A 13,647-nucleotide genomic window follows, 5' to 3' on the forward strand; every position below is an offset into this window, starting at 1 on the left:
ACCTGCCATCTGAAACTGGGATTTCTGGATTTAAGGGATAGACCACCTCATATCTAACAGCAGAAACGATGGGGTGTGAGGATCACATATGACAAAGACAATTGTAATTTAAAGACTGACCTGTACTGCCTATTTTTACACTGAAGTACCCAGAAAACAGTTTTCATTCTAAACATCATGAAGAAGAAACTATGGTAGCAGATTGTTCGATACGCGCTTGACACTGCGATTTTATAACTCTTGTCATATATAGCACTCACCAAAGCACCTCTATGCTAGGGATGTTACCGGCTGCACAAGGGCGTAAGTTACTGAAAAGCAAAGATTTAAGACCTAATAAAGTGATTCCTTCGTTTTCAACAGTTTGCCTTGTCAGTTGATCTCAAAGAAGAAAGCTTTAAAAAACATTTCAGACTAGAAGCACCATTCCTGAAGCTTTGCCAAAAGCTTTCTTGTGTCATTGCATTGCATATCAAGAATTTTCAAACAGAATGAACTCTGAGGGCTGCTTCTTACCTACTAAAGAGAGCAAATCCCACTGTAATTGCTAGGTAGTGGCTGTGAGTGACAGGCTGCAGTTCTAAAAATCATCAGTACATATTTTCCTATATAACAACAAAACAAGAAACCTGTGAAGGATATAAGAGGCAAGAAAGTGCTCTGTTTTGAGCCTGCTCCAATTTTTCCATTGCTGCATTTTACAGACACGCAATGAGGGTTTCTTTCTTCAGGGGAAATACACCTTGTGCTTCACATGCAAGCCAGCCAAAACGTTACCAGAGTGCCACTGAAGTTCCAGTATTCCTCCTCCCCTCAGGTAGCTAGCTGGCTCCTGCTAGCACTGCAGCAGTATGCCCTGTGGATTAACAGGCAGATGCAACCAAGGTTAAGACAGGCAGTGCTATTTCTACCCAAGAAATCCGTTGTCTTAACAATAGGAAACAGTAATAAAATTGAAGTGTCTTCTCACATCTACTACTGATTCTGCACTTCTGAATTTCTTCTTTCAGTTCAATTTCAGAAATTTAACACAGCTACCAAGAAAAGCACTAAGAACAAAACCCATCCACTCATCTAGCATAAACCTACACAAAACACCAAATAAAGAATCTTGGTCCCGCAGCTTTAATACTCTGCTAGCACTAACAAATTAACTACATGTTCACTTATTCTTATGAAATGGTTTAAAAATCTAAGCACAAGATAATGCATATGTATTTTTCACAGTATTCACTCACTCCAAACTCCTAATTAATATAAAGGAAACAACAGTTGGCCCTTACTGAAGGCACATACTGTCACCCCATTATTTAAGCTTTTTATATATTTGGTCAGTAATCTGGGCCAAATTTTATTTCAGGCTTTTATGCTTTCATTCCCCAGCCAGACATTCACAGAACATGCTAAACACTGTAAACAATCGTCTAAAACCCTGACAGACAGAATGCAAGTCACAGTTCTGCTCTTCCCAACAGCACAAACAGAGTATTTCCCCTTTGGCTGGTTGGGTACCTGCCAGTTTCCACATCCTAAGCAAGACTGCCTTCAGGGTCAACTTTATATTCTACTACCCCCCCCTCAGTCTAGGCTATGCCAGTTGCCTAGTCTCCCCCTGTAGTCAATGAAGAAAGACAGGAAACTCTATTTGATAAGGCATCTAATCCAATACAACATAACAACATATACGTGATGAGTTGCCCCCAGGCACCTAGTGCTCTGATGACTGCAGGGGTAATCAAAGATACTCAGCACAGAACATGGAAACAGCCTAGGGAGAGCTGAAGTTAGGCAAACTTATTTTTTATAATTGCTGAGAAAAAAAAGTATCAACAGACAAAATCATGACTGGTAGGAAGAGCTAAATAGGTAATGATTATTCACTACTTCCTCAAAAATGCAAGAGTCAGGACAGGCAACACCACTGAAAACAAAGGGAAATATTTTTATACACTATTCTACTATGAAACTCACTGCTATAGAACATTATGGAAGTATAAATGGGTTCAAGAAAACTAGATGGCATCACTGACGAAAGCGTAACCTAAAGGTTACTCAAAACAAAATATGTGGCTATAATTCCATACCATGTAGGCCATCAGCCACAAAATGACAGATGCTGGAAGGAAACAACAAAACAGAGAAAAAAAACTCACCACTGCACACCTTCACTTATACTTTTTTCCCCCCCTAAAAGTCACTATTGACAGCAATCAGCAATGTCCATATACAGCTGAACTCTTTAATAAAGTAGCCTTCTAATACTTCTTTGCATCACTAGGTGGCAGGGAAAACATCTAGCTCATCTAAGGCACTGAGAACCTTGATTGTAGGAGTTATGGATTAGTGCAATGCAGCAATCCCGAGTTCATAGAACTGCATTTGCTACGAGTCCCTACATAGCCCTGAGCAACATTTTTCAAGTAAAATACTGCATTCAGAGATGCGTATGTTAGTGGTGCCAGAATACAGGATAGTTCCTTCCCTGAGATACCCTGCCCTCTCATTTAAGAAACCATGGACAATTGCAGAATGTTTGTTCCTCCCCAGAAACAGTTCAAAACCACACAAAATGGAATTGAAATCCTCATGGTCTCGACCTCTGAAGAGAGCGCACTGTAACATTCACATCATGCCCGTTTACTAAAAAGTCACTTTATTATTTAAAATTCACATCACTTGTGTGCTGCTTGTAAAACCACTGGAGAGGGGCAATGATGAAACAAGTTCTGCAACTCGCAATTGCAAAGCAGGCAAGCCAATGCAGATTGTTCTTCAGGCCATACTAATCCTCCTGTCAGTATACTCTTCCCCTTCTGCAAATGGAAGAGACTTCAGACTTGCAACATTTTGCTCAAGATCTTCCTCAGAACTTGAGAAAAAGGTATGATCTTTCTTCATGAATGCAAACTCCGAGTTTCAAAATAAATGTGTGTGTGTAAGTAAAGGACACCACCTCTGCACTGCAGCATAACTTGCCATTTTCCAAATTACAGACATCTCCTAGAATGTTGCTGACATTGGAAGTCTGACATTTAACTCCTTTGTTCACATAATTTAAAAGAAAATTGCAGACAGGTTGGTAACACTCTCCCTTTAGAAGAGCAAAATCAGCACAGAATAGTCACTTATCATGCAGCTTTGTATCAGTTTCTCAGCTGTATAGAGATGCTAATGCCTTCTAGTACACCTTTTAAAAATCTGCAGAAAGAAAACAAAGGTCAGCACACTGCTTTTTAAGCAGCGACACACAAGAAGGAAGGTCAAGGAGTCACTGAAAGTGATCTTAACACACAAACAAATCACATTAAGGCACTGAACTGGATTTTGGTTTTCACAATGTTTGATAACTGTAAAGTTTGTTTCATTTCTGAAAAATAAGTTAATACAAAATTTTAAACATTGATGTGCAAGTATTTGCTGCATAAAAAGAGGTACATTTTCATACTTTTAAAATCATTTAAAACATTTGTACATAATAAACAGAAATTGTCTTTTACATAAACAAAGAGTGTTTCTTTGCCAACAGCAGCTGTCAACTTCAAAACACAGAATTAAGATGACAAGAGAACCAGACAGTCTAAGTCACTGCCATTTGTGTCAAAAAAATTATGCCACTTTTCTACAGCTCATCATGCTTGTATGTAAATTCCCTTGCAGATATAAACCCATCACTGTCTTCATCTTCTTTATCAAATATGTCTTCAACCAAAGCATCATGCTGGGTGTCATTTACCACTGCTCCATGCTTTTCAAATTCTTTCTTCAAGTAAATTTTCACCTATTAGGCAAAAGGCAAGAGTTAATGTTTTCAGACTTATGAAAGAACTGATTACTGTAGCATAAGACAGGGCGCCACTGTGTTCAGGACAGTAGTATTAAGACAACAGATACCTTCCTTCCTGCCATTACCAAAATACTACTTGTCTGACTGATTCTGCAGCACTGCTCAGTGATGAAAGACTCTAATATAAGTGACTGTGCTGGGTTTGTGTGTGTGGTGGGGTTTTTGGTAGCAGGGGAGGGAGCTACAGTGGTGGCCCCTGTGAGAAGCTTCTTGAAAGCTCTCCCAGCTCCAAGTCAGACCTGCCTTTGCACTAAAGCTGGGCCAATAAGTGATGGCGGCTGCACCTCTGTGATAACATATTTAAGAAGGGGAACCTGGGAGGGGGTAGGGACTGCAAGGAGGACACCTATGTGAACACTGAAGTCAGTGGAAAGAAGGAGGGGAAAGTGGGGAAGGCATGCCAAAGCATTTAGCAGGAAAGATTCCAACCTGAAAAGACATAAAACACCAAAGGCAAAAAGGCAAGCAACACTGAAAGTCATCTGCAAGGAAGATCAGAGACTCACCCTTCCTCACAAGACTAATAACCACCTGGCCTTGGGTGTCTTACCATTAACAATGAGCACATCAGATATGCTAACAACTTGTTAGTCCTAGTTACCCTTACTGTGCATCACCAAATAAATAGTTGCCTAAGCACTCTTAAATAGTGTGTATTTTGCATGCAGAGTTGTTCTGTGCACAGTAGTAACTAAAATCAAACCTGTGTTTAGATACTTCCCTAACGGTATCAAGTTAAGCTTATCTTTTGCTTTCCACTACCCCATCCTGTTCAATTTGCTCACAGGAAAGAAAACCCACTCACCTCTTGCTTGGACAGTTTCCAGTCATCATTAAGATCCATCTCTTGGAATGACTCATGAGACCTCGGTCCATTCCTGATTTCTAGAAGGTCAACGTTGAAAATCAGTGTGCTCTCAGGTGGAATTTTTCCTGCCCAAAATGGTAAACATGGAGAAAAGTTAAAAACTACTTATTCAGTGCCATACAAAAGCTGTACGCATCAGAGCAATGTTCTGATAATCCAACTACTTTCACAGCATCCTGCAATTTGAACTAACAAGGATAAAGTATCTGTAACAATGATAACTAATTATTTCAAACTGTAGCCTGGACCCTGAGCAGCCCTTACAGCACACATGCAACTTCAGATGCAACTAGTTTTGTTGGAAACTAGTACATGTTGATGTGAGCCCATATTCAGCAATCATTATCACAGGTTTATCAGACAATGCTCTCGATTCTTTTTTTTGTGTCCAGAGCCAGATAAAGCAGAAAACAGTGACGGAGACTGTGCAGCCAGCCAGGTGGCCACTACTGCAACATAGAGCCAAGACTGATGGACAAGAAGTTAAAGTTTAGTCCTCCTCATACACTATAACCCCACCAGTCTCCACATTCCTCTCCACTGCAAACTGACACCTTGTACCTGCTATTCTGCCACTGAAAAAACTCTTATTGCAGAGAAAGCCAGAAGGACAGCAATACTGTCAGTATCCCATAGCTGTCTCTGGGCTGCTGCACAAAGCACCCAGCTATTTCCAAATACACAGCAGAAACTAAGTATATAAACCTGCTCAAAAGACATGTGTTGGCATCATGCCATTTTTGACACAGGTGAACAGAATGATCATTTCCCAATAGTGTCAAAGACCACCCCCCTCGGTGCCACCACTCCTTAGGGATTTCAGTTTATCAGGCATTAACTTTTACAGTGATGTGATATGCCTTCATGCTGATGGCTAAAGCTACTGTCAAAGACCTTTTAGCACACACCACTTTGGTCCTATTCAACATCTCTCTATATAAGGAACAAATATATTTCTATACTGGATGGCAGCACCCCAAGAAAATATGCCTGTGCCTTGAGAAGATAAGGAAAACACTAATCCATGTCTACTTTTGGAGTTATGGTGTTAAATACACCCTGAGCTGCAGCAGCAAACTGACTTGTAGATTTCTGGGATAAATAAATGTGTAGGAACTTGTGGAAATACAGGGCACAGTGGCCTGCTTAGAGTTTTGAACACTGGTAGTTTTCCTGAGTGTTACAGAAAAAGGCATCTGACTCATCATTCAAGTCAGACAGCAAGCAAGGTGGTGAAATTATGCGCGTTCAGAGGAAAGCATGAAGAAAATGGAACAATTCTGTCTTCAAGGGCATCATCTCAAAACAGCAACATAATTATATTCAAATACTTCAAAGTTTTCCTAAAGCAAGTAATTTCTTACAGCAGCAGTTAGTGGTGTTGACTTGTTCAACCTTCTTGCACTAAACAGAGGTGAGGCTTTCAAGTCTTTGAAGAGCAACTGTAGTGCTTTACATATTAATCAAGGCAATTAGGCCTGTGATGACTACATGAGCACTGCAGCGTTTAATAGCTTTTTGTGGAAAAAAGTTGCGCCCCCTGCATACAGTCAACTGACTGCCACAAGTCTCCTGTTCTCTACTAGAAACACAATTACTTCTAATACTATCCCTTGAACCCCAAACCAAGGCTTCTAGAAAAATATGTTTTAAAAGGATACTTTTGAGAAAGGAGGTTATGGAGTATGCTGCATGTATGGAGTACTATGAAATACTACTTTGCCTATGTTCAGCCTTTCCTGCCAGAAGATACAGACATGCAAACATGCCTCATTCCTACAAGAGTCTCAAATTAATGAGAGGGGACAGTAGCAGGACACATTATGTGTTCCAAGACATCTATCCTTTCTGCTTTGAAACCCTGTGTTACCTTAGGTCATTTGTGATAGTTGTTGCCATGACAAGATATTTCTAATAATTGCTCCAAAAAAGCCCCATAAAGCAGAGACAGTAACCTTCCTGCATCATTCAAGTTGTCACTCATTTAACTGCAAATTCCAGATCTGGCCCTCCCATTAAAATAGGCACCTAGAAACGTTTGAAAGGAAAACCCCTAAACCCTATCAGTAATAGACAGTTTGAGAAAACACTGCAAACAACGCATTTATCTGTCTGTACACCACTGAACACATTTTCAGTAGATGTCAACATGACTGTCCATGTACATGAATATATTATTGTGTATAACAGGAACCACTGCCCAAACTGAAAATAGCTAAAAGACGGGAAAAAATTAAGTGTCCCTATACGGAGAAATAAATGGTGACTTCTCACTGTATCAGCTAAGAGCTGGTAAGGCAGTACAGAGAGTTTCTTACGGTTCTGAAAGAAATCTGCAAGCAAGAACAAGGCTTGCACATGCACATTCATGAAGTATTACCACAAACACAGATGCAACGGCCAAAAAGCCAACTGTTACCTAAGCAACCACTTTCAGCTTAACTGTAAAATGAAGGGGAAGGGAAAAAAAAGAAAACCAGGGCACTACTGAACACAGCACTAACAGAAAAGACACTCAGAACATACAGCACAGCAGCTACTAACAATTCTTGGTTTTTTTCCTGCATTCACCATGTAACCACTTAATGGTTATTTCTGCAGAAAACAACTGTGAGAAAGAACACCTGACTCCATCAATTTTTCCCATTTAATGGAATCAGCCTGGAATGCTTGATAAACACTTAGGCCAAGAATAACAGTAAAATATAGAGATTAAAAACAATTAAAGTAAGGGAAGGACTTCAGGTGTTTTACCTTTCCCTTCTTTTCCATAAGCAAGGTCTGGTGGAATAGTTAGCTTCCGCTTCTCTCCCACACACATGTCCTTCAAGCCTTTGTCCCAGCCTTTGATAGCTTCCCTTATGCCAAGGGTAAACCACATAGGTTGGCCATTGTTATGCTTGTGACTGGAAAAGAACGGAATAAAACACTTAGTCTTTAGACAGCAAGTTCCGTAAGAGGCACATGAAGCAGAGGGAATATGCTCACTGCAGAGATATATAAATAAAAACATACCACTATCTGGCACCTTGGCATTTCTTAAATGAAAGACCTAAACTTTTAAAGTCTTTAAGGAACCTTGTCATGTAAAGTGTAAGTTTTAAGAAATGGAAAGAAATGAAACATCTATGTGATGCGTTTCTGACAACACTAAGCAACCTGGATCCCCACCTTCACTTATTTGATCACCTATTTCCACTTTGAAACCGATCAAACTAGAAAGACATCTCTACTTAAAAATATAAATTCAAGGCCATGAACATTCTTTGGCAAATTGCAAGTCAAAAACCAGCTTGGTCATAATTACAATGTACCTTATAATATGCTTAGAAGAATCAGCCACATCTCTTCCAAAAAAGCCGTTAGGGGGGAAAAAAAAAAAAAAAAAGAAAGAAAGAAAGAAAAACCCCCCTACACAACAGATAGTGTAGAAAAACAGAACAAATGCATGCATAACATTCAAGTTCAAAGTAGGCAGACAAGCCCCATTTCCATTTAACCAGGTGGTACACCAGGACTACTTTTACTCTACTGACAGACACAGAATTTTAAAAGCTCTATTTACTAGTCATGCAGGAAAGATGTTTAACAAGAAAACAGAGCACTTACAGAAGTTAGTCAGCAGCAAAAACTTAGAGCATCACTAGAACTTCTCTTAGAGAGGCAGGTTAACTACAAGAGAAAATTAGTGAAATTTTTAGTTTAAATCGTCTGCAAGAGCATAACCATGCAAAACAGTTTTTAAAAAATATGTTCCACAAAAGTAGGTGTCAGACGTAGCCTACAGATACTTGAGCATTTTACTGTCTCCCACCATTAACACTTCGCTGATGTTTTACAGGAAAGGCAACATTAGCGAGTCATTGCAGGCTCTTTGCAGGCTCCCTCGAATTTCTGGCTCTTCCTCCTACTTGCATTACTGTGGTTCTGGTATGTTGATTTGTCTGGTCGGGGGCAGGTGAAGAATATACTATTTTAGTAATGAAAAGCTGTCATTGTGCTGCCAGTAGTGGAAGGATATATATAATTTTTTATTTTTTTTTAAATTAGAGGGAGACTTCTTCCCTGGAAGTTTGCTTTAGAAACCAGACAGAAATTCGTGCAAAGCATAAGACTTACTAAACCGCTGAGAGCTCAACCTGTGTCTAAATTGCAAAGAGGATACATAACATTCCATCTTTTAACAAATGCCACATGGCTCTATTTTCTACGGTCTAACCAGAAAACAAAAGCTAAATAAGATTTTATATCCTTGATCTAGCAAAGGGAAAAGGGATAAGCTTTACCGTTGTTCATTTTAAACAGCATTGTGAGTCTGTGCTTCCTAAATTATCAAAGCGTAAAAGAGCAACCAAACTTTCTGGAAATAGGTGACGGTGGAAAGGGTCCCGTGAACAACTTTGTGCAGCGTTATTTAAGCTATTTTAGTTCAATAACGATTAATGTCTAGGGCATGCTATGAACATGCATGCATTGCTTTTGTTTCCTTGCACAATGGTAAAGGCAAGTTTTGGGAGGGAGAAGTAATTGTTAAAAAAAAAAATAAAAAGCCACCCGCCCTCAACAAAACACTCCTCGCAGAGCTACTTCACAGAAGGATTGCGGGCCACTATGAGACGTCCAGGCTCAGTAAAACACTGCCAGCAGAGATGACCTATATCAAAATACATACAAATATATATATAAAAAGAGATCCATATAGCTCCCCCCGCAAGCTGACCCACCAGCCCGCTCGAAGACGAGCTGCCCGGGGCAAGCTACTCACGTGGAGTGAAACATGGAGCCATCCTTCTCCAAGTAGCCCTCGTAGTGAACCAGCATCATGTCCCCCCACTTCGTCCTCCTGTGGCAGAGGAAGGGCTTCTGCAGCACCTCCACCTTCACGTCAGCCGCGGGGATCAGCGCCGCGGCCGCGCAGCCCAGCGCCGCGCCCAGCAGGGCGGCCCGCAGCGCCGCCGCCATGCCCGCCCCACCGCGTCCACCTCACCGCCGCCGAGCCGCCATCCCGCACCCCTCGCCTACGAGCCCAGCGGCGCGGCTCCCCGCGACAGCGGCCAAGCCGGAGCCCGGTGCGCGGGCCCTCTCCTCCGCCCTCCCGCCCAGCAGACGTGGCAACGGCCCTCACACCAAGCGGCCGATGACCCGGGTCCGGGGACGAGCCCGCTGATTGGCTCGTCTCGGAGCGAGCCCAGAAGAAGCCGCCGTCTATTGGGACACTCCCCTGTCTATCGTTCAGCTTGTCCAACCGGCAGGAGAGCCCCGGGGGAGAGGCGCTGAGAGAAGGGAGTGGGCGGGCCCCGGCACTCCAGGAAGCGAACGTCGGCGAGCCGGGGCGCCCCGCGGAGCGCTCACACAATAGAGCCGGCTCCTGCCGGCCGCCGATTGGGCGGCGCTCTCACCGAAGGCTCGCTTTGATTGGCTGCGGAAGGCCACCTGCTTTAGGAGGTCTGCGCCCGCCCCCCCTTCTACTGAGGATCACGTGACTTGCGATTCCTAGAGCTGTTTGCGCTGCCGTAGCGCTGCGAGGCCGTTCTTTGGGTGCGCGGCAGCGGCGCATTCTGCGCTAGGAGCGTGGCGGCGGTGGGCAGGTTCGGCGGTTGGGGCTGGGCCAGGCCGGGCGGGCGGCGCCCCGCGATGGCCCTGGGCGCCGGCGGCGCGGCGGGGCGCGGGGGGCGGTGGCGGCAGCGGCAGCGGGCGGCGGTGGCAGCGGCAGCGGGCGGCGTGACTCCGCCGGGGGGCGGCCGCGCTGCATGGGGGCGGGGGCCGGCTGCCATGGAGGGGGTGCTGTACAAGTGGACCAACTACCTGAGTGGTGAGTTGCTGCCAGTCCTCAGCCCGTGCGCGGGGCGGGCTTTCCTAGCGAGACGGGTGCCCTCATCTTCTTTAGATATATTTGTGTAAATATAAATATCCATATCTACAATATATATGTACTCGCTCAGTCTGGATCAGTGCTGACCCCGCCGTGCAGGGGATCAGCCCCGGCTCACCCTGATTTTCCAGCCGCGCTGCCACATTGTCACCATCCAGTGCTGGAGGAGGCGTTTAACCCACTTGTGGGTGCCAGCACTCCTCTGGGGCATCCCTTGCCCTCCCTGGGGTTCTGGGTTGGGATTTGGGGTTATTTTGGATACATCAGGTCATACTCACTAGCGAACTTCCCTTTTCTGTACACCTCCGTGAAACTTTCACTGCTTTTATTGAGTCGCTTTAGGGACTTGGGGGCAATCCCAGATCTGAGAGGGAAAGGTGTCGCCAGTAAATTACACTTAGGGGATCTGGATGAAAATGCATGCATGCAAAAGAAAAAAAAAAAAAAAAAAAGACTGTCCTGTCCTGCTAGTGTTAGGCCCAGAATTTAATTTTGGGGGTATTCCCATGCCATGGGAGGCTTGGCTTTTGTAGCAGACTGGAAGCAGCCATGTGTGGACAGGGTTTGCTCAGCAGAGGTTATCAGTGGTGGGGTCAGAAACGCTGGAGCAATGGGCAGGGTCTGTGCCACCTGTGTTCCTGTGGGTATCCACCGCTGCATGTGTTGGAATCGGGTGGTTTGTAATTTGAGGTGTGGGAGTGGGGGTCGTGCCTGGTGCAAACCTCTCTGTGGTTTGTTGAAACAGTTTGGAAACTTGATGGTCAGAGAAAAATAACCACGACCTTGACATTGCCAGGTGCAAGTTTTGCTTGTGAGTGTAGGCAGGAGGACTGCCTTCCTGCCTGAATTTTTTTCAGAGAGGCTGGAACAGCTGCACCTCTCTGCTTAGTTGGGAAAGTGTAGGAAATCAAAATTAAACAAAGAAAAAGCTGAAGCACAAGCAAGTGATGAATTCATGTTGTAGGGGGATGGGGGGGAAGTGGTGCATGAGGCTGGATTTATTGGTGTGCTGGAAGATTGCTGCAGCTTTTCCCCTTTAGGAAATAGGTATTCTGAGGGAGGAATAAAAAATTGTCAGGTATGGCATGGATTTTTTTTTTTAAATTATTTGTGAATCCTCTTGAATTATGGAGTATGTGGCAGTAGGAGCAGTCATGCTTGGCTTTTCCATTTGGACTGCAGAACTGGGCCAGTCTTATTAGTCCTTTCCCGGTAATACAAAAGTCCGTGTTTCAGTCAATCTAAAGATTTATGTGTTTGGCTTTCTTTGCATTGTTTAGATGCCAGGGTGTATTTGGAACCCTTGTACTTGCTTTTGTGCCGTGAGACCTATGTGTGGGAACCAGTAGATGACAGACTGGCATTTGGCACCGTAGCATTTGTGCCTGAGTGTGCATGTGGTAGGATCAGCTGGACTTGTCTTCTGTTTTGATGGTATGCTGAAGACTAAGAACCAGAAATATACCAGTTTCATCAAAATTAAATTGGGGTTTTTTGCTAGCCACATTGATAATTCACTTTCAACCTTCATGAAGAAGTGAATGCAGACTGCAAGAATCTCTTTTCTTTGGATGACTGAGATTTGCCCCACCTGAAAAAAACAGATGAGTTTTTGCTGTTGAGAGAAAATCTGTGATAAAGGATTGAAGCATCTTTCTGATTTCTTTGCTTAAACTTGACTCTGCTAGTAAGCATGGTGGTTGAGGTCACTCCATGCCTTTTCTTAGGTTGTAGAAGGCCTGTTGTGTGTTTGAGAACAGTAAATTTGCTGTTCTGCAAGCTAACTATGCTTACAAGTGCTTTCTTTTGGCATAAAATGAAGACTTCCTGCCCTGAAGCCATTAAGTTATAAATTTATGTGATGATGCAAAAAAATAAATCCTGCTGGAATGTGGCATTTATCATAGCAGTAGCACAGAGCTGGGGAGAGAGAGCCAGGAAAGCCTCCTTTCGGGGATTAAGGGAAGCAAGAGGGTTCAACAGGTCATCCAGAACAGTATTTCTGTCAGTATTCTGCCACCAATATGCCTTTCTTCTTGTTCAAGGTTAACTAGTCTGGTGCTGCATAGTGTAAATGATGTGTGTAAAAAGTAGGGCAAATGTCATTTCTTTATGTTGGTGTATGCGCCTGTGTTACTAATACAATGCTGATGCAGATTTACACAGCAGGTATTTTATGCCCTTTCCTCCTCATAATGAGGAAGACACCTTTGTTTCACAGAGTCAGAGAGGACATAAAACATTCAACAAAGAAAAAGCTTAAAACTGTAGAAAAGCAGAGTTGATTTCCCTTGCTATAAGAGAGGAGCTGATGGAATTTGTTGGTAATTGAGTCTTTTCTGGGAATTTTGGTTTTATGTCTTCTCTCATCACTATCATGAGAGGTCAAGTCCACAGCAACCTGTTTTCCTCTGGCCCTTGGACGGGGACCTAGATCTGTGTTGCAAATTACATAGTTATTGACAGCAAGAACATTTCAGAGGTAGGAAACAAGTTTGGCTTTCTGCAGGCAAAGGTCAGAAAGCACAGCGTGATTGCCAACAACTGAAAGACAGATTAGCTTGCCTTACTACTCAAACAAGTTATCTTGTTTTATAATAAATGCACTTGTTTGCTTTATATAGATTAGGATAAAATAAATTAGCGTTACTTGTTTTCTGCTTGGAGATAGGGTTTTTCCTGTGGTATTAATCCTGTGCTGACACTGTGGTTTCTATATGCAGGGGTTCCAGTGCTGCCCCTGAAATATCTGCGTTTAGAGAACTGAGATTTTAGAGGTTTTCTCTCTCCTAGTGCAATGGCCACCAGATAGTGATTTCTCAATGTGATAGTTTTGTTTAAATTCAAGTGAAGTGTGGCAACTTTGGATCAGATATGCATGTACACAGATCTAGCCTATGAAAATCCAGTTGGAATCTTGTGTTTGCAGTAGGCATGTCCTGAGATTCTCGTCTATGCTTCTTCCACTAAATTGGTTTAAACCTTAAGGTAATGGAGAACTTTGCAAGAAGAATTTTCACTGACATAAAAAGTGGGATAATACTTTTTCACTTGGGCAAATAT

At 43.1% G+C, this 13,647-nt stretch overlaps 2 protein-coding genes across 5 annotated transcripts in view; one reads left to right on the top strand and one right to left on the bottom strand.

Moving 5' to 3' along the window:
* Positions 1–2,265: 2,265 nt before the first annotated feature.
* FKBP14 (FKBP prolyl isomerase 14) lies at positions 2,266–9,837 on the bottom strand. The gene is made up of 4 exons (XM_074898086.1): positions 9,478–9,837; positions 7,467–7,618; positions 4,650–4,777; positions 2,266–3,778 (listed from the first exon to the last, which is right to left on the bottom strand). The coding sequence occupies exons 1-4, from the start codon at positions 9,672–9,674 to the stop codon at positions 3,620–3,622; spliced, it is 636 nt and encodes a 211-aa protein (XP_074754187.1). The 5' UTR covers positions 9,675–9,837; the 3' UTR covers positions 2,266–3,619.
* A 596-nt stretch (positions 9,838–10,433) lies between these two features.
* Positions 10,434–13,647, top strand: part of PLEKHA8 (pleckstrin homology domain containing A8) — a 39,971-nt gene continuing 36,757 nt past the window's right edge. For 3 of the 4 annotated variants that reach the window (XM_074900473.1, XM_074900472.1, XM_074900474.1), the window contains exon 1: positions 10,434–10,524. In XM_074900473.1, the coding sequence (XP_074756574.1) occupies positions 10,485–10,524 (40 nt within the window). In that variant the 5' untranslated portion in view covers positions 10,434–10,484. Of the gene's footprint in view, positions 10,563–13,647 lie in introns of all 4 variants that reach the window. The other variant, XM_074900471.1, reaches the window with a different exon arrangement.

Source organism: Athene noctua, chromosome 2, assembly GCF_965140245.1.
Source record: "Athene noctua chromosome 2, bAthNoc1.hap1.1, whole genome shotgun sequence".
Lineage (NCBI taxonomy): Eukaryota > Metazoa > Chordata > Aves > Strigiformes > Strigidae > Athene > Athene noctua.